The sequence below is a fragment of the Oncorhynchus kisutch genome, linkage group LG24 (assembly GCF_002021735.2).
Source record: "Oncorhynchus kisutch isolate 150728-3 linkage group LG24, Okis_V2, whole genome shotgun sequence".
Lineage (NCBI taxonomy): Eukaryota > Metazoa > Chordata > Actinopteri > Salmoniformes > Salmonidae > Oncorhynchus > Oncorhynchus kisutch.
This window is the reverse complement of record NC_034197.2, coordinates 8,573,539-8,599,872: the sequence shown is the minus strand read 5'-3', so window position 1 is coordinate 8,599,872 and position 26,334 is coordinate 8,573,539. Positions and strand designations below refer to the sequence as shown.

General features: G+C 44.2%; 2 protein-coding genes across 2 annotated transcripts; one reads left to right on the top strand and one right to left on the bottom strand.

Moving 5' to 3' along the window:
* Positions 1-139: 139 nt before the first annotated feature.
* smc1a (structural maintenance of chromosomes 1A) lies at positions 140-15,466 on the bottom strand. Its single transcript, XM_020459738.2, has 23 exons — positions 15,070-15,466; positions 13,607-13,795; positions 13,235-13,347; positions 11,951-12,154; positions 11,487-11,725; positions 10,753-11,011; positions 10,380-10,520; positions 10,100-10,282; positions 9,709-9,816; positions 9,101-9,286; positions 8,769-8,948; positions 8,379-8,525; positions 7,028-7,165; positions 6,554-6,777; positions 5,509-5,650; positions 5,065-5,210; positions 4,639-4,792; positions 3,909-4,019; positions 3,514-3,670; positions 3,216-3,370; positions 2,777-2,998; positions 2,397-2,504; positions 140-2,177 (listed from the first exon to the last, which is right to left on the bottom strand). The coding sequence occupies exons 1-23, from the start codon at positions 15,176-15,178 to the stop codon at positions 2,097-2,099; spliced, it is 3,696 nt and encodes a 1,231-aa protein (XP_020315327.1). The 5' UTR covers positions 15,179-15,466; the 3' UTR covers positions 140-2,096.
* Positions 15,467-15,529: 63 nt separating this feature from the next.
* Positions 15,530-26,165, top strand: ribc1 (RIB43A domain with coiled-coils 1). Its single transcript, XM_020459125.2, has 8 exons — positions 15,530-15,742; positions 15,824-16,044; positions 16,157-16,380; positions 16,676-16,790; positions 17,047-17,165; positions 25,052-25,294; positions 25,593-25,759; positions 25,985-26,165. Exons 2-8 carry the CDS (start codon positions 15,846-15,848, stop codon positions 26,064-26,066), a joined length of 1,149 nt encoding a protein of 382 aa, XP_020314714.1. The 5' UTR covers positions 15,530-15,742; positions 15,824-15,845; the 3' UTR covers positions 26,067-26,165.
* Positions 26,166-26,334: the final 169 nt, after the last annotated feature.

Below are 26,334 nucleotides of genomic sequence, written 5' to 3'. Positions count from 1 at the left end.
AAAACACACATACCCGCGGGATGAATAAAAGTTATAAAACACAAATTGTACAAATATCTTCAAAAACACAGGGACCGAACACTAAACTTAAAGTTATGAAAGGGTTCAACCTACTTCTACCACAAATACACAATTAGAATACAAGTTAAAATAGTATATTTTATTAACTAAAAAAGAATCGATACAATGTCAATGGAATAAACGTGTCTTATGCAAAACTGACCCTTAAAACGGATAATTACATTTCCCATTGGCCCTGGACAGATTAAAAAAAAAACATAGGCAGGGGGACACTTTAAAAGCAGACTCCATCCCCAAGTCAATAGGGCTAAACTCAGAAACCTTCCTCACCTTTATAAATTGACCCTCGCTTTAGTGATACAACTCATAAAGATTGGATATGAACATGCACCTAATGTAAAATGAATAACAATAAAATAACTGCTCTTCATCATTCTGGTCTTAAGTCATGTTCACCAGTTGTTCCCCTCTTCAGAGGAAGCAGCTAATCTAGCAAGGTGGTCAAATTAGATGGATTTCCCTAATGGAGTTTCATGATCTCATCGCAGTTTATATCCAATAATATAATTAAAACAGCTGTGATTAGATTAGATGGTTAGATTATTATTAATTTTTTATATAATAATTTGGTAACTTCCCCCAAATTCCCATTTGGAGGATTCCTGAATTTACTGCATGTTCCCTCCTGATTCCAGGTTAACTTCTAACAGGGTTTCCTGGAAAACCAGGACATTTGGGGAAAGGCTCAGAGCCTGTCTGGTAAAACTAACAGGTGGCTTGGTAGCTCGATTTAAACAGTGTTTCGTTTCACTTCACGTATATTTTAAGGTTGCGCCACTCACAGTCGTGCTCGCGGCTTCCCTTCAACGACATCAAACGCCTCCGTTTCGCCATCACCGTCATGGTATTTCCTATGGGCTGTTTTACTTTATGGTCGTCCGGTGTACAAAGACGTCTTCTTATGTGTCATTCCTGTTGGTGTAACCAACTGTGGCCATTACTGACTTAATCTTGCCAAAAAGGTAGAGAAATAATAACCATAGCCATTGCTGACATTGAGCCACACTTTGAATAAAGTGAAACAACCAGAAAATTCAGCTTGGATACAGGCTAGTTAGACGTGGGGATTTTAAAATGCTCAGATGACATCTGACTGGGAATGAAGTGACCACCTAATGGGACCTAAGGGTCTTCCAATCCTGACACAATTCAGACAAAAGTTGTTTTTTTAAGTAGCACAATAAGTAGGGGAAAAAAAACAGGCTGAACACAAAGTAGAAAATAGCAGAATTTCAGATACTTCCATTTAGATAAACCAGTGAAATAACAGAAAGCAAGAATTTGAAGAAAGGGAAAGAGATTAGTAGAAAACATTTATGAGACCAAAAAACAAGAAAAAAAGAGTAATGGTTACATGTAATACATTATCATTGTCAGCAGGTTCCTACCGTCTGAGGGACAAAAGCCTGATACAAATACACAAATTGTCAACAAGGCATGATTTCCAAATCATTTTACAATTTTTCTAAGCCTCATATAACCTTGTCCTGAAATACAATACTCACATGGTTCCAAATTAAAAGATTCAAATTGTATAAATGCACATTATATTCAAGGTGAATCTTTCTAGAAATAACAACTTTCAGCTGCTGTAACTTCTCACCCACTCCCACTCCATTCAGAAATAGCACAAATGTTCTAATTCTAATATACTCCAAAAATACAGAAATGATTTTTAAAAACATGATAGCAAACAACATCTATTAGCTAATGGATGTTTGATCCACGATACAACCAACACACCACAGAACACATTATTAGCTACATTTGCCATCCATAGACACGAGCGATTTGGGTCATATTCATTCGGTAGGGACTAGCTGGACTTGTCCAATAAGAAACACTAAAATTCTGTTCTCAGTTACAAAAATGTTTTAAAACATTTTCGGTCGCCTGCACTAATGAATATGACCCTGGTTCAGTTGGTTAACCAGAACGTCAAAATGCCAATGAGTTAAAAGGTATGCCTGTCATTTTGCTCCTCTCCTCTGTGTGATGTCCTACTTGTTGGGATTCTACTCATTGGGGTTGGGGTTTGCGTCAGGGTACACCGACAGGTCAAAGGTCAGTACTTTGCTGATGACGCAATCTCCTTGCTGTGTGGGGGGAGGGGGGAGAGTAACGCTGTCAGTTTTGCCCTTATTTCAGAAAACAGTTAGCATACATAGCTACATTCATTCTATTATCTAAAATGTGAGAGAAAAATGTCAAGACATTCTTATAGTAATGTTTTTATGTGAAAGCGAAGCATTACAAGGCTTTAAGGATGGGTGTGTTGCATCTTGTGTTGTGTGTGTGTTTTGTTGCGTCTGTACCTCTGGATAGACCCCGATGAGAGAGTCAGCCTTGGTGTAGAACTCTTCCTTTAGAGAGATCACTATGGCCTGAGTGTTCACTGACTGGTCTTTGATGTAGTTGGCCACCTGCATAGACGGACAGTATGAGACATAACAGCATGGTCATGACATAACAGTCATCTGGATAACGTGGATCGACAACACATCAGACATCTCCAACCTATCCCTACAATATATAGTGCACTACTTTATATTAGTGCACTTACATCAAGAATAGGGTGCCATTTTAGACTGATAGTGGTTTTAGCGAGATTTCAGGACAACGACATCGTAAACACATAAAGGAATTTCAATACATTAACAACGATCGTTCACGCGGCAGGGTTTTAGACACAGACCTTGCCAATGTTGGTGTTATCCAGCGCAGCATCAATCTCATCCAGGACGAAGAATGGGGCCGGCTTGTAGCTGTGTATGGCGAACAGCAGAGCCAGGGCAGCTACAGTCTTCTCCCCTCCAGACAGGTTGTCCATGGGTCTGAACCGCTTACCAGGGGCAACACAGTTATAGTTGATCCCATCCAGGTAAGGCTCCTCGGGGTTCTCCGGCCCAAGGAAGGCCTGGGATGAAGGAACACAACAGCAACACACCGACAAAGGTTTTGTTCAAATTGAAAGGTGTGCAGTCAAACAGACCATTGATTTCATATGGAATGACCCCTATGTTAATGCAAATACCACATAATACAGTTTGTAGCTAGTTTGACTTGGTGGAATACGTTTCAGACCGTTTGCGTATGGTACAGTACTACTATGGAGTATTGCGGAGGGACAGTACCTGGGCAGAGCTGTTGCGTGACAGGGCTTTGTAGATCTCATCGATGTTGGTGGATACAGCCTCAAAACAGGCGTTGAAGCGGTCAAACCTCTCCTTCTTGATCTGCTCAAACGCCTGCTTGGCCTTCTTGGCTCGCTTACGGGCCGCCTCAAACTCTAGAATACAGAATAGAGCACCGTGAACACATTACGCAAATGAAGACGCATCCTTCCCTGTTGTTTCGGTAACATTTGATACATTCGCCAAGAGAGAGACGGTAAAAGTTAGTCCACGTCCTCAGACTCATTCTCCACCGTACCGTCGCTGGTCTCCTGGAACTTGTCCCTGACGGACTCTAGTTTCTCCATGGCCTTCATGTTGGGTGCGCTGATTCTCTGCAGTATGGACTGCTGCTCGTTGAGACGTTGCTGCAGCGTGTGCATCTCTGCCTTGATCTCATCCTCCGCCAGCGCGTCCTGAGTAACAGCAGACAAATATGCTAGGCGACTCACACTACATTTCAAACTCACACAAAAAACAACCGCTGGGTATTGAATCATGGCTGAAACAGACCATTTTACACGTACAGTCCCCCACAGTCTATGGGGGAGATGAACTGCATCCCAATTCTGCACACGTCTCCCAAAGTGTGCACTTGCACACTCCCCGACATAGCCTTGGTATGCAGGGTTCACGCACGGGTGTATTTCTTACCTTGAGGTCTTCAGACAGGATGCTGTAGTCTATCTCTATGAGAGCCTCTTTAGCCAGGACAGTACTGGACGTTCTCTGACTGCTGCTAGACTCCTCCTGTTGGGAGCTCCCCTACACACAGAGAGAGAAACAACAAGATAATTACGTAACACATAAAATATATATATATTTTAAAAAGAGCAAACTAGAATGCTAAACAGACCTCTGTAGACTGACCCAAACTTAAGGAAAGCTTTGACTATGTACAGGCTCAGTGACCATAGCCTTTTTATTGGGGAAGGCCGCCTTAGGTTATGTGCACACTGCCTACAAAAAGGAGGTGGAAACTGAGCTGCACTTCCTAACCTCCTGCCAAATGTTTGACCATAGAGACACAGATTTCCCTCAGATTACACAGACCCACAAAGAATTCGAAACAAACCCAATTTCGATAAACTCCCATATCAGCAGCAAGATCTGTGACCTGTTGCCACAAGAAAAGGGCAACCAGTGAAGAACACCATGGTAAATACAACCCATTTATTTTCCCTTTTGTACTTTAACTACTTGCACATAATGACATTTGAAATGTCTTTATTTCTTTTGTGAGTAATGTTTTTTTATTTATTGTTGATGATCTATTTCACTTGCTTTGGCAATGTAAACATGCGTTTCCCGTGGAGAGAGCGAGCATGTCAGAGAAAGAGAGAAAAAGGGAGGTAGAAGGCTGGACAAAGAGAGTGTTTAGTACCTCTCCCTGGCCGATGTCGTCCATGGTCCCAGAGCGTAGAGGCAGTCTGATGTCCTGCATCTTACAGGCCTGCAGCAGGTTGTGGCGGTCGCTGCGTTTCTGCTCCAGCTTGGTCTCGATGGCCGTCACTTCCTTCTGCAGCTGGGTCAGCTCCCTGGGGAAATAACGAACATTGGGGTCAAACAATACCGCCGCAAACTGCAACGCTACAAAACGAGTAACCGTCTCTCTGGGTCAGCTCCCTAAGGTAAACACAAACACACAATTGTTGAACACAAACCAAATGGCAATGCTACAAACGGTTATTTCTTTTTTAATCACATACAATAATAATGTAGTAAGTAAGACATATGCGCCTTTCAGAAACGGGCAGAAAAAGAGGATGGGAGTTTGAGTGGGCGCAAGCGTCTATGTTTTGCGACTCACTTGTTGGCTCCTCCCAGTTTCTTGCGTATCTCCTCCATGTTGTGGTTCTTGTCGTTGACCTCGGACTTCTTGGTGAGGTGCTGGTTCTTCAGGTCCTGCAGCTGGGCCATGGTCTCGTCGATGATCTTCATGTGGCGGTGCTCCTCCTGGGAAAGGGACACAGGGAGAGAGGGAAAAAAAGTTTAAAAACCACCTAACCACCTCTCACCTAACAAAGAGAGTACACATTTGATTAGAGCCATCGGTCTAAGAATTTAGGCTGTGTCCCGAGTCTCCTCCCTTCACCCGAGGCGTGCACACTCCTCGTCATGGATATAAAAGCATTGGATTGGTGGACGGGTGGTTGGACGGAGTTTCCGCCATTGTTAAATCCATTGAGTGGGAGTGTGCAACTGCACATTTCAAGACTTAGTTCGGAAGCCGTTTATGTTAATCTCCCTTTACCTTCTTGAGTCGCTCTATCTCCGCCTCGTCCTTCTTGACAGTCTGCTCCCACATCATGACCTTCTCCTTGTCCTCTTTCAGCTGGTTTTTCTCATAGTCCAGCTGGATGCCCAGACGAGTCTTCTGGGTTTCAAACTCCAGCCTAAAGGTCACAAAATGGATGACGTTAGGTTAATACACTCAAAGAAACCGTCTCTCTCTCGCTCTCAATTCCCTTCCCCCTCAGACCTGCGTTTTAAGAAACAAGTGAGAGGATGAGGAATGAAAGGAAGATGAATTGAGGAAGAGCCTAAGAGACAGACAAAATGGCTGACTACAGCACACAGAAACAGGTTCACATTCACAATGCCTATTCCCCCTCAGGAGACTGAAAAGATTTGGCATGGGTCCTCATATCCTCAAAAAGTTCTACAGCTCCACCATCAAAAGGATCCTGATTGGTTGCATCACCGCCTGGTATGGCAACTGCTCAGCTTCCGACAGCAAGGCGCTACATAGGTTAGTGCGTACGGCCCAGTACATCACTGGGGCCAATCTTCCTGCCATCCAGGACCTCTATACCAGGCAGTGTCAGAGGAAGGCCTTAAAAATGACCAAAGACTCCAGCCACCCTAGTCATACTGTTCTCTCTGCTACTGCACAGCAAGCGGTACCTGAGCACCAAGTCTAGGTCCAAAAGGATTAATAGCTAATCGTACTATTTGCATTGACGACCCCCCCCCCCCCCATTTTTACAGTGCTGCTACTCACTGTTTATTAGGTACGCATAGTCACTTTACCCCTACCTACATGTACATATTACCTCAACTAACCTGTACCCCCGCACATTGACTCGGTACTGGTACCCTCTATATGTAGCCTTATTTTATTTTTTACCTTTTATTTTTGTTTATTTTTATTTTATTTTCTTAACTCTTCTTGAACTACACTGTTGGTTAAGGGCTTGTAAAGTAAGCATTTCACAGTAATGTCTACACTTGTTGTATTTGGCGCATGTGACAAATAAAGTTTGATTTGACATTGACACAACGGAGGAGTGACTTACCGTTTCTTGGCGATCTCGTTCTGCCTCTTCACCTTCTCCTCCTCGAACTCTCTGATGTTCCTGACCCCAATCTCCTTACAGAACTCGATAAACACCTCATCTTCCACAACGTTCATCCGGTCTCTCAAATTATTGACCTCCTTTTCACGGGATTGGATGATCCTCTTGATGTCGTTGATGCGAGGGCCGAAGTTAGCCAGCTCACTCTCCAGCTTGGATTTCTCCTACGGGGGGATGGGAAAAGGTCTTCAAGCTAGTCTATTGAAATCACAACAGTGTGTCTACGGGGTTCTAGAAACCCTACCGACACACACATTGTGCAGTAGAAACCTCTATTGATGACTTTAAATAAATCATTATAGACCACCACATCACATAAAAAAGGCCACATGCAGCTCCAGAGCCACAGGTTTCAGACCCTTGGTTTAGGGCTACCGCAAAACGAACGGACACTGTGTTGCTACACATCCATACCTGCATGTTGAGGGAGAGGTGTCGGGTCTTGGTCTGCTCCAGGTCGCTCTGGGAGTATTTCAGTCTCATCTGGAGGCCGTGGGCCTGAGACTGAACCTGGCGCAGCTCTGCCTCCTTCCTCTTAGCCTTCATTTGCTCCTACACCCAAAGAGAGAGAGAGAGAGAGAGAGAGAGAGAGAGAGAGAGAGAGAGAGAGAGAGAGATGCCCCATTGTTATTGTAGTCCTGTTCCTTTCCTTTCATAATATATGTTAGAAGTATGGTAATATGTTATGAGCAATATTCCCTCTAAGCCACGCAGAAGGAATATCAGCCCCCGTAGAGAAGCACGAGATCAAAACTCCGGAAAGTTGAGTGAAGTTCAGTTAACACTATCAACGTTTGCCTTTACTGTGGGAATTGTGATCGAAATCAACACAATATTATCCACTTTCAATTCAACATACCGAGAGAGAAAAAAACTAATTATGCAAGACTTACTATAATAATGCTGTGTTTACAGCATGAGTGGTCGTTTTTTGAGCTTGAGTTTTTTTTTTTTTTTTTTTTATAGATCAAAGCGAGCGCCACATGTGCACATTTGTTCATATCCGTTAGTAGTTAGTGAGTTATTAGACCAATTATAGATCAGTCAGCAAGGGGGGACTGTTTGCTTCCTACAAGAGCACAAGTTGTGTTTCTAGAAATCTTTTAAATGAGAGTCAGGTAAAATAGCTTTTTTTTTGTCTTAAAGGGGCAGTGTTGTATTTTGAGACAGCGAGTAGTATAATTTGTCTGATTCTCTGTGATTATGGTATGGGAATAATGACACATTCTATATTTTGTAAATTGGCTTCTTACAAAACACAACAACCTTTTCAGTCACCACCTTGTCTGAAGGACAAGTGGATGATAAACAGGTTAATGTCAAGCCCTGCGTGTTTTTTCACATTGGCTGCTACTGTAGGCTGAATGATGGAACAGCTATTTCCATGTTAAAATGTTATGAATGCATTTCTCCATTGTTTTTGATGGTAGGCCACTCTGGTAGACCTGCATTATTATAAAATAGCCACAGTAGCCTGCTTGACCAGTGTTAAAACTAACCTAAAAGCAGGTACACCCTCAGTGTTCACAGTTAAACACGCCGGAAGTTACACCGAATTTTCAATGTTCAAGTTTGTGATCAACAGACCTGAAATTTGCCCAATGCCAGAAAACAACAGAGGGAAGATTGGTTATGAGGTAGGATGCTCCAAATCACAATGGGATGTGCGACTGGATTACCTTGAGCGACATAACATGTTATGATGATGGTGATGATGATGATGCTGACGATGCTCAAGACCCCAGTGGCCAGAGTGACCGCTTACCTTGAGTTCCTCAGTGAGTTTCTCCTTCTTGTCCTTGAGTTTGTCCACAGCCTTCTCATCCCAGCGCCTGGCCTTAGCCTTCAGATCACTAGCACCCCCAGAGATCACACCGGACTTCTGGAACAGAGTACCGTCCAGGGCCACTGTCTGGAGGGAGGTAGAGGGAAAGAGAGGAGTCAGTGCACGTCTTCCACTCAAGGTGTGTGCGTACCTTGTGTCTGTGCGCAAAAAAAATACAACCTAGCATTAGAATGTACCAGAGGCCAACAAAATAGAGAATTTCATTTCCGGGACGGCTACTTTTTCTATTTGGCTGGCTACTCCATGTGCTTGTTGAAAACACTACGGTGTGTGTGTGTATGCATCAGTGTGCGTGCGTTTTCCTCCTACCTTGTGTCTGTAGGGCCCCCCGAAGGCGATGCGCCGAGCGTCCTCTACGTTCTCGCAGACCAGTGCGTTACCACATGCGTACTGCAGGGCCTTCTTAATGTGAGGCGGCTCGTAGCGGATCACATCGATCACCAGCTTGGCGCCGCGCAGCTCACGCAGCTTCTCATCTGTAGGCTTCACCTGGAGACACGGACCGTTAAGACTGACACGAGCACAGAGCCGGAGATCAATAGACCGGACTGATACGGGTCTGTGTTCACATAATGCCATCATGGAGTCCCATGTGTAAGTGACCAGTCCCGTTAAACTTAAGTCTTCCCCCAGTGTGTTACCTCCAGATAGTCGAGGGGCAGGAAGGTCTCCGGCTCTCCTCGCTGCTCCTTGATGTACTGGATACAGTCTCTGCCGGTCTTCTCCGAGTCCACGATGATGGCGTCCATGTTCTTGCCCAGCACCTTGGTCACAGCGATCTGAAACTTCTTCTGAGTGGGCTGGCACAGGTCGATCAGGCGGCCGTACTGCGGGGAAGAGGAAGAGCGCGCTGGAATGTGTCAAAACCATTTCACGGCCACGTCAATATTCTGAGGGAAGAAACATGTCTAGAAGACAGGAACAGTGAGCAGTTGCGGGGAGAGTAAAACAGAGAAGGAAGAGGGCATCCCAGTGACAGGCATAGATAGCTTACTCTGGTTGTCCTATTGCTTACAATGCCTCCAGTCCCGCCACAGATCTGGGATAGAATTCGAAGCTCTCCATGATCTCTGCTTTGTCTGGTAGCCTCTAGCCTTACCAGCTAACTGTGTGCTAACTATGCTAGCTGCAGCCTCCAGTAATTTTAGCACAGATCCAGCGTAGAATCTCTTAATACTTGGTGGTTGCCCTATGCCAACTGACATTCCCCAGCCCAAACTCTGCATCGGTAGGTGCCCCGCAGTCTTACCACCGATCCGGGATACAGTCTCTTGATGCTCTCCATGATCTCTGCTTTGCGTGCCTGCCTGCTGTTCTCCTGTCTGTCAATCCTGGCGTCGCCCAGCTGCTCCATCACCTAGGGAACAGAGATAAGATGTCAGTCAAATGTCCTCGGGCAATGTCGACTGATATGACATGGTCCTGGGACTTGCCATTTGCTACCAATCTACATAGCAGCAAACCCCACAGGAGACAGGCAAAACTGAAAATGTATCGTTTTTTTCCTCTTCCAGATGAGCAAATCTGATACAGTTATCATGCAATGTCAACACAAAACATTTTAACTTTCCCCCGGTGCGTTTCAGGATCAACCAATAGCTTGGATTGGTTGACTGACTGACAGATAAGTGTTCCAGTACCTGGTTGAGTTCCAGGTTGATCTCGTCGATCCTCTTCTTGGCCCCCTCCACCTCCTCAGTCAGCTCCTCCTCCATTCTCTTCTGTTCATCCAGAGACTGCTTGCTGGTGGTAATGTAGTCCTCCAGCTTCTCAATACGCTTCTGGTTCTCCTCTATCTCACGGATCTTCTGCTTGATCTTGGCCTGCAGATGTAACATATTAATAACGTTAAGCTCTCTTTTTCCATTGCGTGCCCCGACGAGCACAACCCTGTATTCCGTATCGTCCTCATCCTTTTACCTCGGTCTCCACTTTCTTCCTTTCCTCAAGGTCGAGCCGGTCCTGGTCGGCCTTCTGGTCTCTGTTGAACTTCTCCAGCTCCTGGGCCAGAGTGGCCGCCCGCTTACTGGCCTCCTCCTTCAGACGGTGGTAGGCCTTCACCTGGGGAGAGCGGGAGGAAGGTGGCGAGTATAGAATATTCACCTACATATTTGAGAGATAGTAAGTCTGGCTAACCTGGGAGATAAACCAGCGACCTTCCCATACATCCCTCACTGAGGCAACACTGCTGCCTGATAGTCCGCTGTAACCTTTCATAGGATCCCAGTCTATCTCCCTGTGACCATTCATATTTAACTTAGGAACACCCTCATGACCGTTCATAGGCTCCAACCTGGTTTTCCTCCAGTGTGAGGTCCTGTCCCTGGCTCTGGGCCTCCTCCTCCATGCGGTCGTCAAACTCCTGCCGGGCCATCTCCACAGCGCCCTGTTCTTTCTCCAACTCATCCATGTCCCCCTTCCTCTTCTTGTACAGCTTCTGGGCGTTCTGGAGGGACTTCTTGGCTGCCTCCAGTTTTTTGATCTTGTGGGAGGTGTTCTCTTTGGCCTTGATGTACTGCGGACGCTTTTGGTTCAGTTCAGCATCCTTCTCCCTGTAGGAGGAAGAGGGAGTGGAAAAGGTTAAGATATTAAATCCGTTAACTTCCAAAATGGCAACAATTCCACCGGGTCTATCGTATTCTTAGGCTCTTCTTCACGGCCTGTCCCCATTTCCCCTTGCTCCCTCCCTACGCACTTGACCTCCTCTACAGTCTGCTGGTCTCTCAATCCTCCCCAGCTCTCCCTCCCCCATCCCCACTCACTTGACCTCCTATACAGTCTGCTGGTCTCAAGCCTCCCCAGCTCTCCCTCCCTACTCACTTGATCTCTTTCTCCACAGTCTGCTGGTCTCTCAATCCTCCCCAGCTCTCCCTCCCTCCATCCCCACTCACTTGACCTCCTATACAGTCTGCTGGTCTCTCAAGCCTCCCCAGCTCTCCCTCCCTCCATCCCCACTCACTTGACCTCCTATACAGTCTGCCGGTCTCTCAAGCCTCCCCAGCTCTCCCTCCCTCCATCCCCACTCACTTGATCTCTTTCTCCACCGTCTGTTGGTCTCTCATCATCCTCCCCAGCTCTTTCTTCTTCTCCTTCAGTTCCTCCTCCACGTGGTCCATCTTCTTGCGGTCCTTGTCGATCTCCTTGTTGCGGTGCGACAGCTCGCGGTTCAGCTTGTCGATCTCGGCGTCGTTGTGGTACAGCTTGAACAGCTGCATCTGGACGTGGGCCTTCACCACCTCGTCCTTCAGACGCTGGTAACGCTCAGCCTGGAGAGGGGGAGGGGGAAAGTGTGAATGATACATCAAAACTACATAGAAGGTTCTCAAATGGTGGCAATTTTTATTAAAACATTTTTTTGTGTTGTAGGGCGAATTGCAAAAATAATGGGGTCTATCAATCTGTCTCAATATTACCTTCTACCTACTGATGGGAAGTGTGAGTGAGCTCTCGTGAGAAGAGAAGGATGCTATCTGACTGGCTGTCTTCCATACCTCCTCTTTCTCCTGCTTGGCCTCTTTGCGTTCAGCGGCGATGTTCTTCTTGCGGTGGTAGTTAAATTGGGTGTCCTCCTCAGCCTTCACCATCTCCTTCTTCCTACGGTCGTACTCCTGAGCCAGCTCCCCAGACCGGGAGATCTCCTCAAACAGAGCAGTACGCTCCTTAGGGTTCTTCATGGCTATCGACTCCACCGCACCCTGATTGGGGAATACATAGAGGTCAGAAGTTACGAACACAGTCTTAAACAGAGTAAGCGAGGTCCATGGACAAACAGTCTCTAGGGTTCTCTCACCAAGAGAGCTCTCATCTACATTATTCGTAGCTGTCTATTTACCACCACAAACCGGTGCTGCACGAAGACCGCACTCAACCAACTGTATTAGGCCATAAGCAAACAAGAAAATGCTCACCCAGAAGCAGCGCTTCTAGTGGCTGGGGACTTTAATGCAGGCCAACTTAAATCCGTTTTACCTCATTTCTACCAGCTATAAGTTATACAGCTGCACCAACGAGAGCCTCCTGACCGGTTGCATCACCGCCTGGTATGGCAACTGCTCGGCATCTGACCGCAAGGAGTTAAAAGGGGGTATTGCGTACGGCCCAGTACATCACTGGGGCCAAGCTTCCTGACATCCAGGACCTCTATAGCAGGTGGTATCAGAGGAAGGCCCCAAAAAATGGTCAAAGACTCCAGTCACCCAAGTCAAAGACTGTTCTCTCTGCTACCGCACTGCAAGCGGTACCGGAGCTCCAAGTCTAGGACCAAAAGGCTCCTTAACAGCTTCTACACCCAAGCCATAAGACTGATAATTAACAACTAATCAAATGGCCACCCAGACTATCTACATTGACCCCCCCCCATTTTGTTTTTACACTGCTGCTACTCGCTGTTTATTATCTATGCATAGTCACTTTAGCTCGACTATCCTGTACCCCTGCACAGTCACTCGGTACCCCCATGTTATTGTTACGTACATTTCTTGTATTACTTTTTGACTTCGTTTTTATTTTTTGACTTTAGTTTATTTAGTAAATGTTTGATCAACTATTTCTTGAACTGCATTGTTGATTAAGGGCTTGTAAGTAAGCATTTCACTGTAAAGTCTACACCGGTTGTATTCGGCACGTGACAAATAACATTTGATTTTATTTTATTTTAAGGAAGCTCTACACATATTCTGCTCAAATATGCTAATTGTTTGCAAATATATATATATTTGCATGTGACTATTACCGTGTGTGTGTGTGTATATGTTACCGTTTGTATCAGTTCTCACCTGGAAGACGAGGAAGTTCCTGGCCTTGATGAGGATTCCTAGTTTCTCCAGCTCCTCGCTGTACTCTGCCAGATTCACCACCTTACTGTTGATACGGTACTCTGACGACGAGCCTGACACACAGAGAAGATTTGTGATAGTTATGGCTATCCGACAAGAGATCAGAATATCAAGGGTCTGTCCAAAATGGCACCCTATTCCCTATATAGTGCACTACTTTTGACCTGGACCCATCAAAAGGAATGCACTATGAGGGATTTGAGTGCCATTTCAGACTCAGTCCGACACCACAAATTGGACTAGCAGACATTAAGGGAAGCTTCACAGCCACACAGTTTATCACATCTGGATGTGGAGACAGCTGTGGCATACCAATGATGATTCTGGTGAAGGTGCGCTCTTCCCCGCTGTCCTCATGGTACACCATGCTCACAAAGGCTCTGTTGGCTGCCGGCTTCCCCACGGGAGCTCCATGGATCAGGTCCTTCAGAGTCTTCACACGCAGGTTGCTGGTCTTCTCAGCCAGCACAAAGCTGATGGCGTCCATGAGGTTGGACTTGCCTGGGAGGGAGAGAATATGAATGGGAACCAATGGAGTCAGCCAGTGAACTATTCAAGTCTTGCAAATATTGTTTACTTGGAAAAGGATGTAAATAACTTAGGACCTGGATAAGGTGATACCTAATCAGTTGCACAACTGAATGCATTCAACGGACATTTGTCTTCCGATTGCACACAACCCCTCGGAATCTGAGAGGTGCGGGGGCTGCCTTAAATCGACGTTGACGTGATCGGCACCCGGGACTACATTAAACTGTTAGCTAATGTTTATTAGATCAACTACCTGCAAGGTCTCATTCAAAGTCACCAGAGGGCACAACAAAACGTATTCCCCCTTAGGAGACTGAAAATATTTGGCATGGGTCTTCAGATCCTCAAAATGTTTTACAGCTGCACCATCGAGAGCATCCTGAAGGGTTGCATCACTGCCTGGTATGGCCTCCGAGGGTAGTGCGTACTGCCCAGTGCATCACTGGGGCCAAGCTTCCTGCCATCCAGAACTTCTATACCAGGCGGTGTCAAAGGAAGGACCTAAAAATTGTCAAAGACTCCAGCCACCCTAGTCATAGACTGTTCTGGCCAGCAGTACCGGAGCGCAAAGTCTAGGTCCAAGAGGCTCCTAAATAGCTTCTACCCCCCAAGCCATAAGACTCCTGAACAGCTAATCAAATGGCTACCAGACTATTTGCATTTCCCCCCCACACTCTCTGTTATTATCTATGCATAGTCACTTTAACAACCCTACGTACATGTAATTGAGTTAATATGTACCTCGACACCGGTGCCCCAGCACATTGCCTCTGTACCGCAAGCCCCTGTATATAGCCCCGCTATTGTTATTTACTGTTACTCTAAACATGAGTTATTCTTATCTCTTACTTTTGTTGTTGTTGTTGGTATTTTCTTAACTGCATTGTTGGTTAAGGGCTTGTAAGTAAGCATTTCACTGTAAGTTTGTATTCGGCACATGTGACAATTACAATTTAATTTGTCAGTGAGGGAAATGTTTATCATAGCAAAACGTTTTGGACCCGTGGCTAGCTAGCTACAGTTATAGCAACAACAACAAAAATGTAGCTAATATTAAATAGAAAGCAAGTGTTCATATGCTGTCGTTATCGACAAAGTAACAAGTATAGTCGCCCATGCATGCAGATGCAAATAGTCAACCTGGCTAAACTAACATTAGCTAGCAATTTAGCTAGGACTAGCAGTACAGTAATGTTAGCATTAGCTAGATAGCCTACTTGCAATGTTGATTGGCCACTACTTACCGGATCCATTGGGTCCAATAATCGCGGTAAACTTGTGAAAGGGACCGATGATTTGCCTGCCCTTGTAAGATTTGAAGTTTTCGATCTCTATTAGTTTCAAATAACCCATTTTTGACCAGATCACTTGTGCGGAAACAGAAGAAGGAATATGTGTTGTTGTGCTAGCAGCTAATGTCGCTAATGCTAGCTAGCGTTTGAACTCAAACGAGAAACATGCAAGCATATGGTAAACACTTAAAATAAATAAAAAAATAAGCTAAAGTTTCATAATCGGTTGGTGTGCCCGGCTAAGTAACTCGATCAGCTCGCAAGCTAGCTTTCAAAATGTACGACTGCAACAACAATGCGCCATTTTACAGTCCTACTCGATTTGAGACCTCTGAGCGCGCGCGTAAGTGAATTAGTTCTCGCGAGATGTTGTTGCTACAATGTATCCAAAGCGCCACAATGCTACTGTTTATTTCTCACATTTAACAAAAGGGCATTTGTAATCGAATGTAATTCACACTCACTGGTGTCATTATTATTACCGTGAAACTGATAGGGTCAATCTTGTCATCTTTTTTTGTTGCACATTTAGTTCACTGGTGTTGCCATGGTGATTTGTGTCGACTAAACAAAAGGCGAGTGAAGAAGGTGACCTTTGAATGATGATATTTGCACCTGTTTTGTGGTAGGTTCTCATATTATTAGGAATATTTAATCGCCAAAGAAACAAAATCATTATCTTGTTAAACTTTTATGCCTACTATAGATACACAAGACCTAGAAGAGGCATGTATAAAGTGGATTTGCCGGTGGACAACTCCGCGGATGTGGCAGTGGAACGCCGACGGGCCGCAGAGGCTGCGCGCCAGGCTCGCATTTTCAACACCAGACACCGAGTGATGGGTCTGGATCTCAAAGCACTGGAGCAACAGGTGGCGGAGAACAAAGAACGGGAGGAGATGGCGGGTCAGCGAGAGAGGGCTTTCGGTAAGCACAAGGCAAGGGGACAAGTTTAAGTTTTAGAGGAGGAACTTCGGAAGAACCAAATTTGAAAGCATTTTTACCATAAATTGCCTATGTGTTGTTGTTTTTTTCTCAGACATGTTGAGAGTGACTCAAGATGAAGTGTTGATGAAACAGCAGCAGGAGGAAGAGGAGAGGAGAGCAGAGTTAAACAGAGACCTCATCCAGTACCGGGCCATCCGACAGCGGGCAGAAGACACCCGGGATGCTGATCTCAATGTTCACCTGCAGGGGGCGCTCGGGTTGTCCATTCCCATCCCAGAGTCTGAGCTGGGACCTGCCAGTATGCAAGTGTTCCAGGTATCACAGATGACACTATTAAAAGCAACAAGATATCAGAGTGTTAAGGGAAATATGTTGAAATGAATGAATAATGCAAATCCATATCTCCTGACCTGGATTTTAGCACATTTTCTTTAAAAATATTTTACTTATTTATTGATTGTGTGTTTTCATGGACATACTGTATTGTATGTATGTATGTATGTATGTATGTATGTATGTATGTATGTATGTATGTATGTATGTATGTATGTATGTATGTATGTATGTGTGTGTCTTTTTCTTCTGCTTCTGTTTTGTATGCTGTACTCAGGGAGAAGGCATTGGGAACAATGACAAGAGGAGAGCTCAGATGGAGCAGACAGAGAGAGCACTACGAGCACAGAGAGAACAGAGTGAGAAACTACAGAAGGAGAATAAACTCAAAGGTGAAACAGACACACAGCTATCATACACACTATGCACAACTGCACTGTACACACCTACACTGCACATCACCTGCACAAATAACACAACACACTCTCATATGCATAACTGCACTCTATAAACATTAGCATCTCCCATCAACGGCTCCTGAGAATACGCACTGTGACCGCGGGAGTGTATGAGTGGTGTGTGTGCAGGATGACGAGGCATTTGGATGATTTAAGGACACTACCTAAACTAAATGTGTGTGTGTGGCAGAGCTACTGAAAGGCAAGGAGCTGGTACAGCAGGACCTGCGGGCTGTTCAGTTAGACGCTCTGGAAGAAGAGTGTAAGAGGGCTGGCCGCATCGCTCTCAACAACTACAACCATGCTCAGGTACACATCGTCTCACACACGCCACCAGCCAAGGATGCACTGATGAGGCTGTGAGCTGTGACATGACATGTACTCAGACAGTATATCTTTCTTTTTTTTTAATTACAAAGCTAATTGAAGACATTAAGCGATGCGTACACACTCACTCAGGGGAGATGACAAGCACATTGGAGGCGCTAAGTAACCTGCACGGGGCGTAAACTGCTTTGTGCTCACACACGACTACACAAACTGCTTTGTGCTCACACACGACTACACAAACTGCTTTGATGTATGCGTTGGCAGATAGTCTCCTTTCTAAAAATGCTTTTTTTCCCTCGTCTCATTTGCCTTGACTGACTTGATATGAATAGATTCTCCCCAGTGCGAGGCATCATTATAAACGGTTCTGGTCACACTGGTTTTCATGTCAATGTGGTTTGTATTCAGGTTATTATTTATCACTTTGGTACTATTTTCAGAAGTATGTGGTACATTTTCACAACTCTTAAGCACAAAACTTCAAACTGGTCACACTTGTAACGGAGCCCGTTTTTCATTCAAAACCTGTCATTGTGCATTCATTTGGATTGTAAAACATCTCTCACCACACAACCATTGATTCAAAATATAAGTTTATTGTGAAATGTAATGAGAACATTGGTTTAATCACTAAAACACAACATAATGATATCTTTTCAATTGAGTCATTTTACATACCAGTTAATCCAATAGCAAAACAATTCAAGATATGCGTTTCAAATCACCCTTAGAAGTGCTGAAAGTAATATGCTACAGAACTGTAAATGACAGTTTTCACATTAGGCAATATACACTTCTATTACCCAACAAAATTGACAGAAAATCTATCATTTCCATAGTATTTTTCCAATGTGTAATCAAAGGTGTGATCAATGATGACATCCTCTACAGTCAATCATGCAAAGAAATATATATTTTTCAAATATATTTGCAAAAAAGGTATACTGTCTTTAATCAAATGTAAGAAATGAAATGAACCTAATTAAAAGAATGAAAATAAAACAACGTTTAGCACGCATTCATTTGCATCACGCCTGTCTTAAGCATTTGGCCATAAATTCTCATCCACATCACAGTGAATGTCATTGTTCATGCACCGCGGGAAAAACCTTTTGGCATGGAGAATCCAAGCTTGACATGGGTCTGCATTGATGTCGTCGCATGTCTCATCCATGGCCAGGAGAGTAGCGCGCTCATGGGGATGGCGATCCACCTCCATGCTGAATAAAATCAATAGGGATGAGGAAAGGAGAGTATGGGGGCAGGTATAGGGTCACGAATCGGGGATGGGCCCGAAACCATGCCTGAACCTCCTCTGCATGGTAGAATCTGACATAGTCCCACACAATGACATGGGTGACCCCTTCACCTTGACAGGCCTGCTCAATTTCATTGAGAAACACACTGAGGTGAGCAGCGTTGTAGGGTCCAAGTAATGGCCTACGTCCTACCACACCATCTTCAGAGATAGCTGCGCACATGGAGATGTTTCCCCCACGTTGTCCAGGCATTTGGACGGTCGCCCGTTGGCCGATGAGGTTTGTCCAGGTTGAAGCCTGCTTCATCAATAAAGACATACTTGTGATGGTTCACAGCAGCATCAAGTAAAATCACCCACTAAATATATATTTTGGTTAGTTATCTTTTTTAACATATTGTGATATTGTGAAGTAGCATGCGCATTAATAGGAACAGTAATACACTATATAGTGCTGTACCTGAAGATTCTCTGCCCGCAGTCGTTTCACCCGGTCGTTGTTTCTATCATAAGGTACCAGGTAAATGTGTTTCATAGATATCTGGTGCCTCTTCAAAAGGCTGGCGATTGTTGGTAGGCTGGTGGATGCCACATTGGCAAAGGTGTCATCGTTCTCCTCAATGGCCTGCTTTATTTTGTACAGCCTTATGTCATTCCTGGCCCTCGCCGTTTCCACCACGGCCCACTCCTGCTGGTCGGTCAGCACACAGCCACGGGCACCACCATGGGGTGTTCTGTCAATTCTGAGGGTAGAACAGTCTACTGTCAGTAGATCATACTGTAAGAATACTGGGACATGTGAATTGACATGCATTACAATGTAATTGACTGTAAATGTAATGGTAAATCATTACCAGTTTTCTTGGCGAAATGTTCTCATGATCGAATTGACAGTTGATCTTTTCATATTGCGGAAAGAGTCTGGCAGCCTCTGCCATGGCAAGGCCTCCGTTTACCACGTGCCTCCCTCACTCTGATGTCCACCTCTTTGACCTCTGACGGGGCCCATGCTCACCTCTCTGACGGGCCCCCTGGTCCATGAGCTCTTTGGTTTCTTCCTCTCTCTTGCTGTCTATCCTGCTCCATATTGAAAGACCTTGCAAGTGTTTTTAATATGGTGACCACTATGTGAACTCAATAAGCAATAACGACTAGTCGTTATGTATGGTTATCATGTATCATACATGTCATTTAGATGTTTCTACTTTACAAAGACACCTTCTATCGGTTGTTCTCAAAATCCTTTTATAGTAGACAGACCAGTTTAAAATCTCTAGGTTTACCAAACGGTTAAGTGATCAACCATTGGATTAAGTTATCTGAGCAGCTAACCGATCGCTGCAGCTGTACATAGTCTATTGGTAAATAGCCCACCCTTTTCACCTACCTCATCCCCGTACTGTTTTTATTTATTTACTTTTCTGCTCTTCTGCACACCAATATCTCTACCTGTACATGACCATCTGATCTTTTATCACTCCAGTGTTAATCTGCAAAATTGTAATTATTTGCCTACCTCCTCATGCCTTTTGCACACATTGTATATAGACCCCCCCTTCGTTTTCTACTGTGTTATTGACTTGTTAATTGTTTACTCCATGTGTAACTCTTTGTTGTATGCTCACACTGCTATGCTTTATCTTGGCCAGGTCGCAGTTGCAAATGAGAACTTGTTCTCAACTAGCCTAACTGGTTAAATAAAGGTGTTCTCAACTAGCCTACCTGGTTAAATAAAGGTGTTCTCAACTAGCCTACCTGGTTAAATAAAGGTGTTCTCAACTAGCCTACCTGGTTAAATAAAGGTGTTCTCAACTAGCCTACCTGGTTAAATAAAGGTGTTCTCAACTAGCCTACCTGGTTAAATAAAGGTGTTCTCAACTAGCCTACCTGGTTAAATAAAGGTGTTCTCAACTAGCCTACCTGGTTAAATAAAGGTGTTCTCAACTAGCCTACCTGGTTAAATAAAGGTGTTCTCAACTAGCCTACCTGGTTAAATAAAGGTGTTCTCAACTAGCCTACCTGGTTAAATAAAGGTGTTCTCAACTAGCCTACCTGGTTAAATAAAGGTGTTCTCAACTAGCCTACCTGGTTAAATAAAGGTGTTCTCAACTAGCCTACCTGGTTAAATAAAGGTGTTCTCAACTAGCCTACCTGGTTAAATAAAGGTGTTCTCAACTAGCCTACCTGGTTAAATAAAGGTGTTCTCAACTAGCCTACCTGGTTAAATAAAGGTGTTCTCAACTAGCCTACCTGGTTAAATAAAGGTGTTCTCAACTAGCCTACCTGGTTAAATAAAGGTGTTCTCAACTAGCCTACCTGGTTAAATAAAGGTGTTCTCAACTAGCCTACCTGGTTAAATAAAGGTGTTCTCAACTAGCCTACCTGGTTAAATAAAGGTGTTCTCAACTAGCCTACCTGGTTAAATAAAGGTGAAAAAAAAATAATAATAATAATAAAGTGACGGTCAAATGTATTTTTAAACAAATGAGAAGAGAATCATATGAAAAGTATTGTGAGCATTGCATTGTGACAAGTTTTTCTAGGTGAAACACTGATTAGGTTTGGTGAAAAAGTTACTGTGTGATTTTGTGTGTGGTACTTAAGTCAATTGAAAAGGTGCTTGAAGTTGAGGGGGGGGGGGGGGACAGCCTTTTTGATGGTCGGTTTAGATTTCTGTACAAAGAGTTGTGAAATGTTACCACATACTTGTGAAAATAGTACCGAAACGATAAAGAAAACTGTAATAACCCTTTATAGCTTAGCTACACTACAGAACGGCAGTGTGCTTCAGAAAGAGATATTTCTAGAGCCCTTTTAGCAGGTAGCCTCTTAGGAGGTAATTGACTGGCTCCAGATAGACATAAATGCCCTTGCTCTCTCTCGGACCAAATTAACCCTAACCAAAATAATTAGGTTGAAGAGTAAAAGTCAGATTCAATCTGTATCGAGGAAGTACAGCATTATAGCGTGATTGAAAAGTAAAGGTCATTTCCGATTGAGCTGACATATGCAGCGTTTACCGTGAATGCGGTCTCCGTAAAATGCAGGAACATTGCCTTTAAGTTTCAGTCGCGCTATAGTGCTGAACTTCCACGATACAGAATTAATCAAGTCCTAAATATACACTGAGTGTACAAGACATTCCTAATACAGTGCCTTGCGAAAGTATTCGGCCCCCTTGAACTTTGCGACCTTTTGCCACATTTCAGGCTTCAAACATAAAGATATAAAACTGTATTTTTTTGTGAAGAATCAACAACAAGTGGGACGCAATCATGAAGTGGAACGACATTTATTGGATATTTCAAACTTTTTTAACAAATCAAAAACTGAAAAATTGGGCGTGCAAAATTATTCAGCCCCCTTAAGTTAATACTTTGTAGCGCCACCTTTTGCTGCGATTACAGCTGTAAGTCGCTTGGGGTATGTCTCTATCAGTTTTGCACATCGAGAGACTGACATTTTTTCCCATTCCTCCTTGCAAAACAGCTCGAGCTCAGTGAGGTTGGATGGAGAGCATTTGTGAACAGCAGTTTTCAGTTCTTTCCACAGATTCTCGATTGGATTCAGGTCTGGACTTTGACTTGGCCATTTTAACACCTGGATATGTTTATTTTTGAACCATTCCATTGTAGATTTTGCTTTATGTTTTGGATCATTGTCTTGTTGGAAGACAAATCTCCGTCCCAGTCTCAGGTCTTTTGCAGACTCCATCAGGTTTTCTTCCAGAATGGTCCTGTATTTGGCTCCATCCATCTTCCCATCAATTTTAACCATCTTCCCTGTCCCTGCTGAAGAAAAGCAGGCCCAAACCATGATGCTGCCACCACCATGTTTGACAGTGGGGATGATGTGTTCAGGGTGATGAGCTGTGTTGCTTTTACGCCAAACATAACATTTTGCATTGTTGCCAAAAAGTTCAATTTTGGTTTCATCTGACCAGAGCACCTTCTTCCACATGTTTGGTGTGTCTCCCAGGTGGCTTGTGGCAAACTTTAAAGGACACTTTTTATGGATATCTTTAAGAAATGTCTTTCTTCTTGCCACTCTTCCATAAAGGCCAGATTTGTGCAATATACGACTGATTGTTGTCCTATGGACAGAGTCTCCCACCTCAGCTGTAGATCTCTGCAGTTCATCCAGAGTGATCATGGGCCTCTTGGCTGCATCTCTGATCAGTCTTCTCCTTGTATGAGCTGAAAGTTTAGAGGGACGGCCAGGTCTTGGTAGATTTGCAGTGGTCTGATACTCCTTCCATTTCAATATTATCGCTTGCACAGTGCTCCTTGGGATGTTTAAAGCTTGGGAAATCTTTTTGTATCCAAATCCGGCTTTAAACTTCTTCACAACAGTATCTCGGACCTGCCTGGTGTGTTCCTTGTTCTTCATGATGCTCTCTGCGCTTTTAACGGACCTCTGAGACTATCACAGTGCAGGTGCATTTATACGGAGACTTGATTACACACAGGTGGATTGTATTTATCATCATTAGTCATTTAGGTCAACATTGGATCATTCAGAGATCCTCACTGAACTTCTGGAGAGAGTTTGCTGCACTGAAAGTAAAGGGGCTGAATAATTTTGCACGCCCAATTTTTCAGTTTTTGATTTGTTAAAAAAGTTTGAAATATCCAATAAATGTCATTCCACTTCATGATTGTGTCCCACTTGTTGTTGATTCTTCACAAAAAAATACAGTTTTATATCTTTATGTTTGAAGCCTGAAATGTGGCAAAAGGTCGCAAAGTTCAAGGGGGCCGAATACTTTCGCACGGCACTGTATATACCCCCTTTTGCCCTCAGAACAGCCTCAATTCATCAGGGCATGGACTCTATAAGTTGTCAAAAGCGTTCCACAGGGTTGCTGGCACATGTTGACTCTAATGCTTCCCACAAGTTGTGTCAAGTTGGCTGGATGTCCTCTGGATGGTGGACCATCCTTGATAGGCACGGGAAACTGTTGAGTGTGAAAAACATTTTGTTACGTGACAGCCTTATCCTAAAATGGATTAAATAGTTGTTTTTCCATCATCAATCTACACGCAATACCCCATAATGACAAAGCAAAAACAGTTTTTAGTTTACAAAAAAAAAATCACATTTATACCATTTACTCTGTTGAACTCTTTGTTGAAGCACATTTGATAGTGATTACAGCCTCGAGTCTTCTTGGTTATGACGCCACAAGCTTGGCCCACCTGTATTTGAGGAGTTTCTCCCATTCTTCTTTGCAGATCCTCTCAAGCTCTGTCAGATTGGATGGGGAGCATCACTGCACAGCTATTTTCAGGTCTCTCCAGAGATAATTGATCAGCTGGGCCACTAAGGGACATTCAGAGACTTGTCCTGAAGCCACTCCTGCGTTGTTTTGGCTGTGTGCTTAGGGTCGTTGTCCTGTTGGAAGGTGAACCTTCACCCCCAGTCTGAGGTCCTGAGCTCTCTGGAGCACGTTTTCATCATGGATCTCTCTGTACTTTGCTCCGTTCATCTTTCCCTCGATCCTGACTAGTCTCCCAGTCCCTGCCGCTGAAAAACATCCCCACAGCATGATGCTGCCAACACCATGCTTCAGCATAGAGAAGGTGCCAGGTTTCCTCCAGACATGATGCTTGGCATCCAGGCCAAAGAGTTCAATCTTGGTTTCATCAGACCAGAGAATCTTGTTTCTCATGGTCGGAGAGTCCTTCAGGTGCCTTTTGGCAAACTCCAAGCGGGCTGCCATGTGCCTTTTACTGAAGAGTGGCTTCCGTCTGGCCATTCTACCATAAAAGCCTGTTTGGTGGAGTGCTGCAGAGATGGTTGTCCTTCTGGAAGGCTCTCCCATCTCCACAGAGAAACTCTGGAGCTCTGTCAGAGTGGCCATCGGGTTCTTGGTCACCTCCTTGACCAAGGCCCTTCTCAGTTTGGCCGGGCGGCCAGCTCTTGGAAGAGTGTCAGTGGTTCCAAACTTCTTCGATTTAAGAATGATGGAGGCCACTGTGTTCTTGGGGACCTGCAATGCTGCCGACATTTTTTAGTATCATTTCCCAGATCTGTGCCTCGACACAATCCTGTTTCGGAGCTCTACGGACAATTCCTTCGACCTCATGGCTTGGTTTTTGCTCTGACATGCACTGTCAACTGTGGGACCTTATGCCAAATCATGTCCAATCAATTGAATTTACCACACGAGAAATCCAATCCAAGCGGTAGAAACATCTCAAGGAAGATCAATGGAAACAGGATGCACCTGAGCTCAATTTCAAGTCTCATAGCAAAGGGTCTGAATACTTATGTAAAAAAGGTGTCTGTTTTTTATTTTTAATAAATTTGCAAAAACATATAAAAACCTGTTTTTCACTTTGTCATTGTGTGTAGATTGATGAGGATTATATTCATATTTGTAAATCAATTTTAGTGTAAGGCTGTAACACAACAAAATGTGGGAAAGGTCAGGGGTTCTGAAAACGTACCGAATGCACTGTATCAGTGGTTGGGTCAACTTCTACTTACTCCCCAGATCTTGTGACAGTGACCCTTAACTCTCTCGTCTCTTAGGAGGTCATGGAACTTTTGGTCTAACTTCTGACCCTTGAACTCTAAACCTACCTATGACCCCCACCCACAGGCTGCGGAGTGTGTCGAGAAAGAGAGGAAGGAGCGCATGAGGAAGGAGGGCAAGGAGATGGCGGAGGTGTGGCACATGGTGACATCAGACATCCTAACGGAATGTCCCAAGGCTGCAGAGAGACAAGTAGACGGAGGACCAGTGGGCGGGCCCAGGGTGCTGACGGACAGGTGGAGGGGGATGAGCCCCGTTCAGCTGAGCGCTATCCGCAGGCAGAGAGAGGAACAGCGCCTGGAGGGAAAGGTAATGATAACCTCATGAACGACTTTAATTCTAGTGCAAATCTTTTGCAAACCTTCCATTGACACCAATACATATTTTAAAGTCAAATCAGTTCAAAATCTGCATTCAGCTTAAAGAGAACATATTAGTTCATGATTGTTGCGATTATATAAATAAGATTGTTTTATCTCTATGGTTGTGATAGGCAATCACTATTGTTGATTGCTTATTGAAGAAGCAATCTCATCATGAACCTCTCCTTCGAACTTCACCCTCTGGCTTCTGATCATATTTCCACAATTTTCTCAAATCATTTTAGAGGCTGAGGGAGATTGAGAGGCAGAGAGAAGCTGCCTGGGACTTCCAGCGCATGGTGCAGACCCGAGAGGATGACGAGGAGGAGAGGAAAGCGATGGAGCTGAAGAAGGAGAAGAGGATGGAGATGGACCGATACAATGAACAGCTGGCTAGAGAGCAGCGCGAACAGTAAGCACACAAACCACACTCAGACACATCAATCTTTACATTCTTTCTTTACAGATACTGGGTGAGACACATCATGGCACATAACCACACAAACACTTTACTGTCAAAGTATAAACAGATACTATACACAGTGAAACAATTGAATGTCCCAGTTCACATAAAAATATACATTTTAATTGTAAAACAGACATTGACAGTGTATTTTCTCCATCTCGTCTCCACCAGTCAGCAGTTCCTGTCCAAGACGCTGTACACCAACAGACCCACGGCCCAGTACTTTACTCAGTTCAGCAGCAGCTCACGCTGAGATGACCAACACAAACTCACCGCACAATACTGGATCTCAGATTTAGACGATGTGCACAACACAACAAGCAAATAAAGTTGATGATATAGTCATACTTTACATGTTCTTTGGTCTTTTTATACCTAGAATTTAGTCACTAGGTCAAATGTTGCAGTCTTCTGCAACTTATCTCAGGAGTTGTATTTTAAGTATATACTGGACACCGTGACTGTCTATCTAGCTGTTCTTTTATGTCTCATGCACAGTAGGGATTCATATCTAATTTCTC

Coding starts and splice junctions, on each gene's coding strand:
- smc1a (XM_020459738.2), bottom strand. CDS start 15,178: ATGGGTTATTTGAAACTAATAGAGATCGAAAACTTCAAATCTTACAAG. Junction 13,348..13,606: donor CTTCACCAGAATCATCATTG/GTATGCCACAGC, acceptor TCTGTGTGTCAG/GCTCGTCGTCAGAGTACCGT. Junction 4,793..5,064: donor AAACTGGGAGGAGCCAACAA/GTGAGTCGCAAA, acceptor TTATTTCCCCAG/GGAGCTGACCCAGCTGCAGA.
- ribc1 (XM_020459125.2), top strand. CDS start 15,846: ATGTATAAAGTGGATTTGCCGGTGGACAACTCCGCGGATGTGGCAGTG. Junction 16,045..16,156: donor TCAGCGAGAGAGGGCTTTCG/GTAAGCACAAGG, acceptor TTTTTTTCTCAG/ACATGTTGAGAGTGACTCAA. Junction 16,381..16,675: donor CCAGTATGCAAGTGTTCCAG/GTATCACAGATG, acceptor TGCTGTACTCAG/GGAGAAGGCATTGGGAACAA.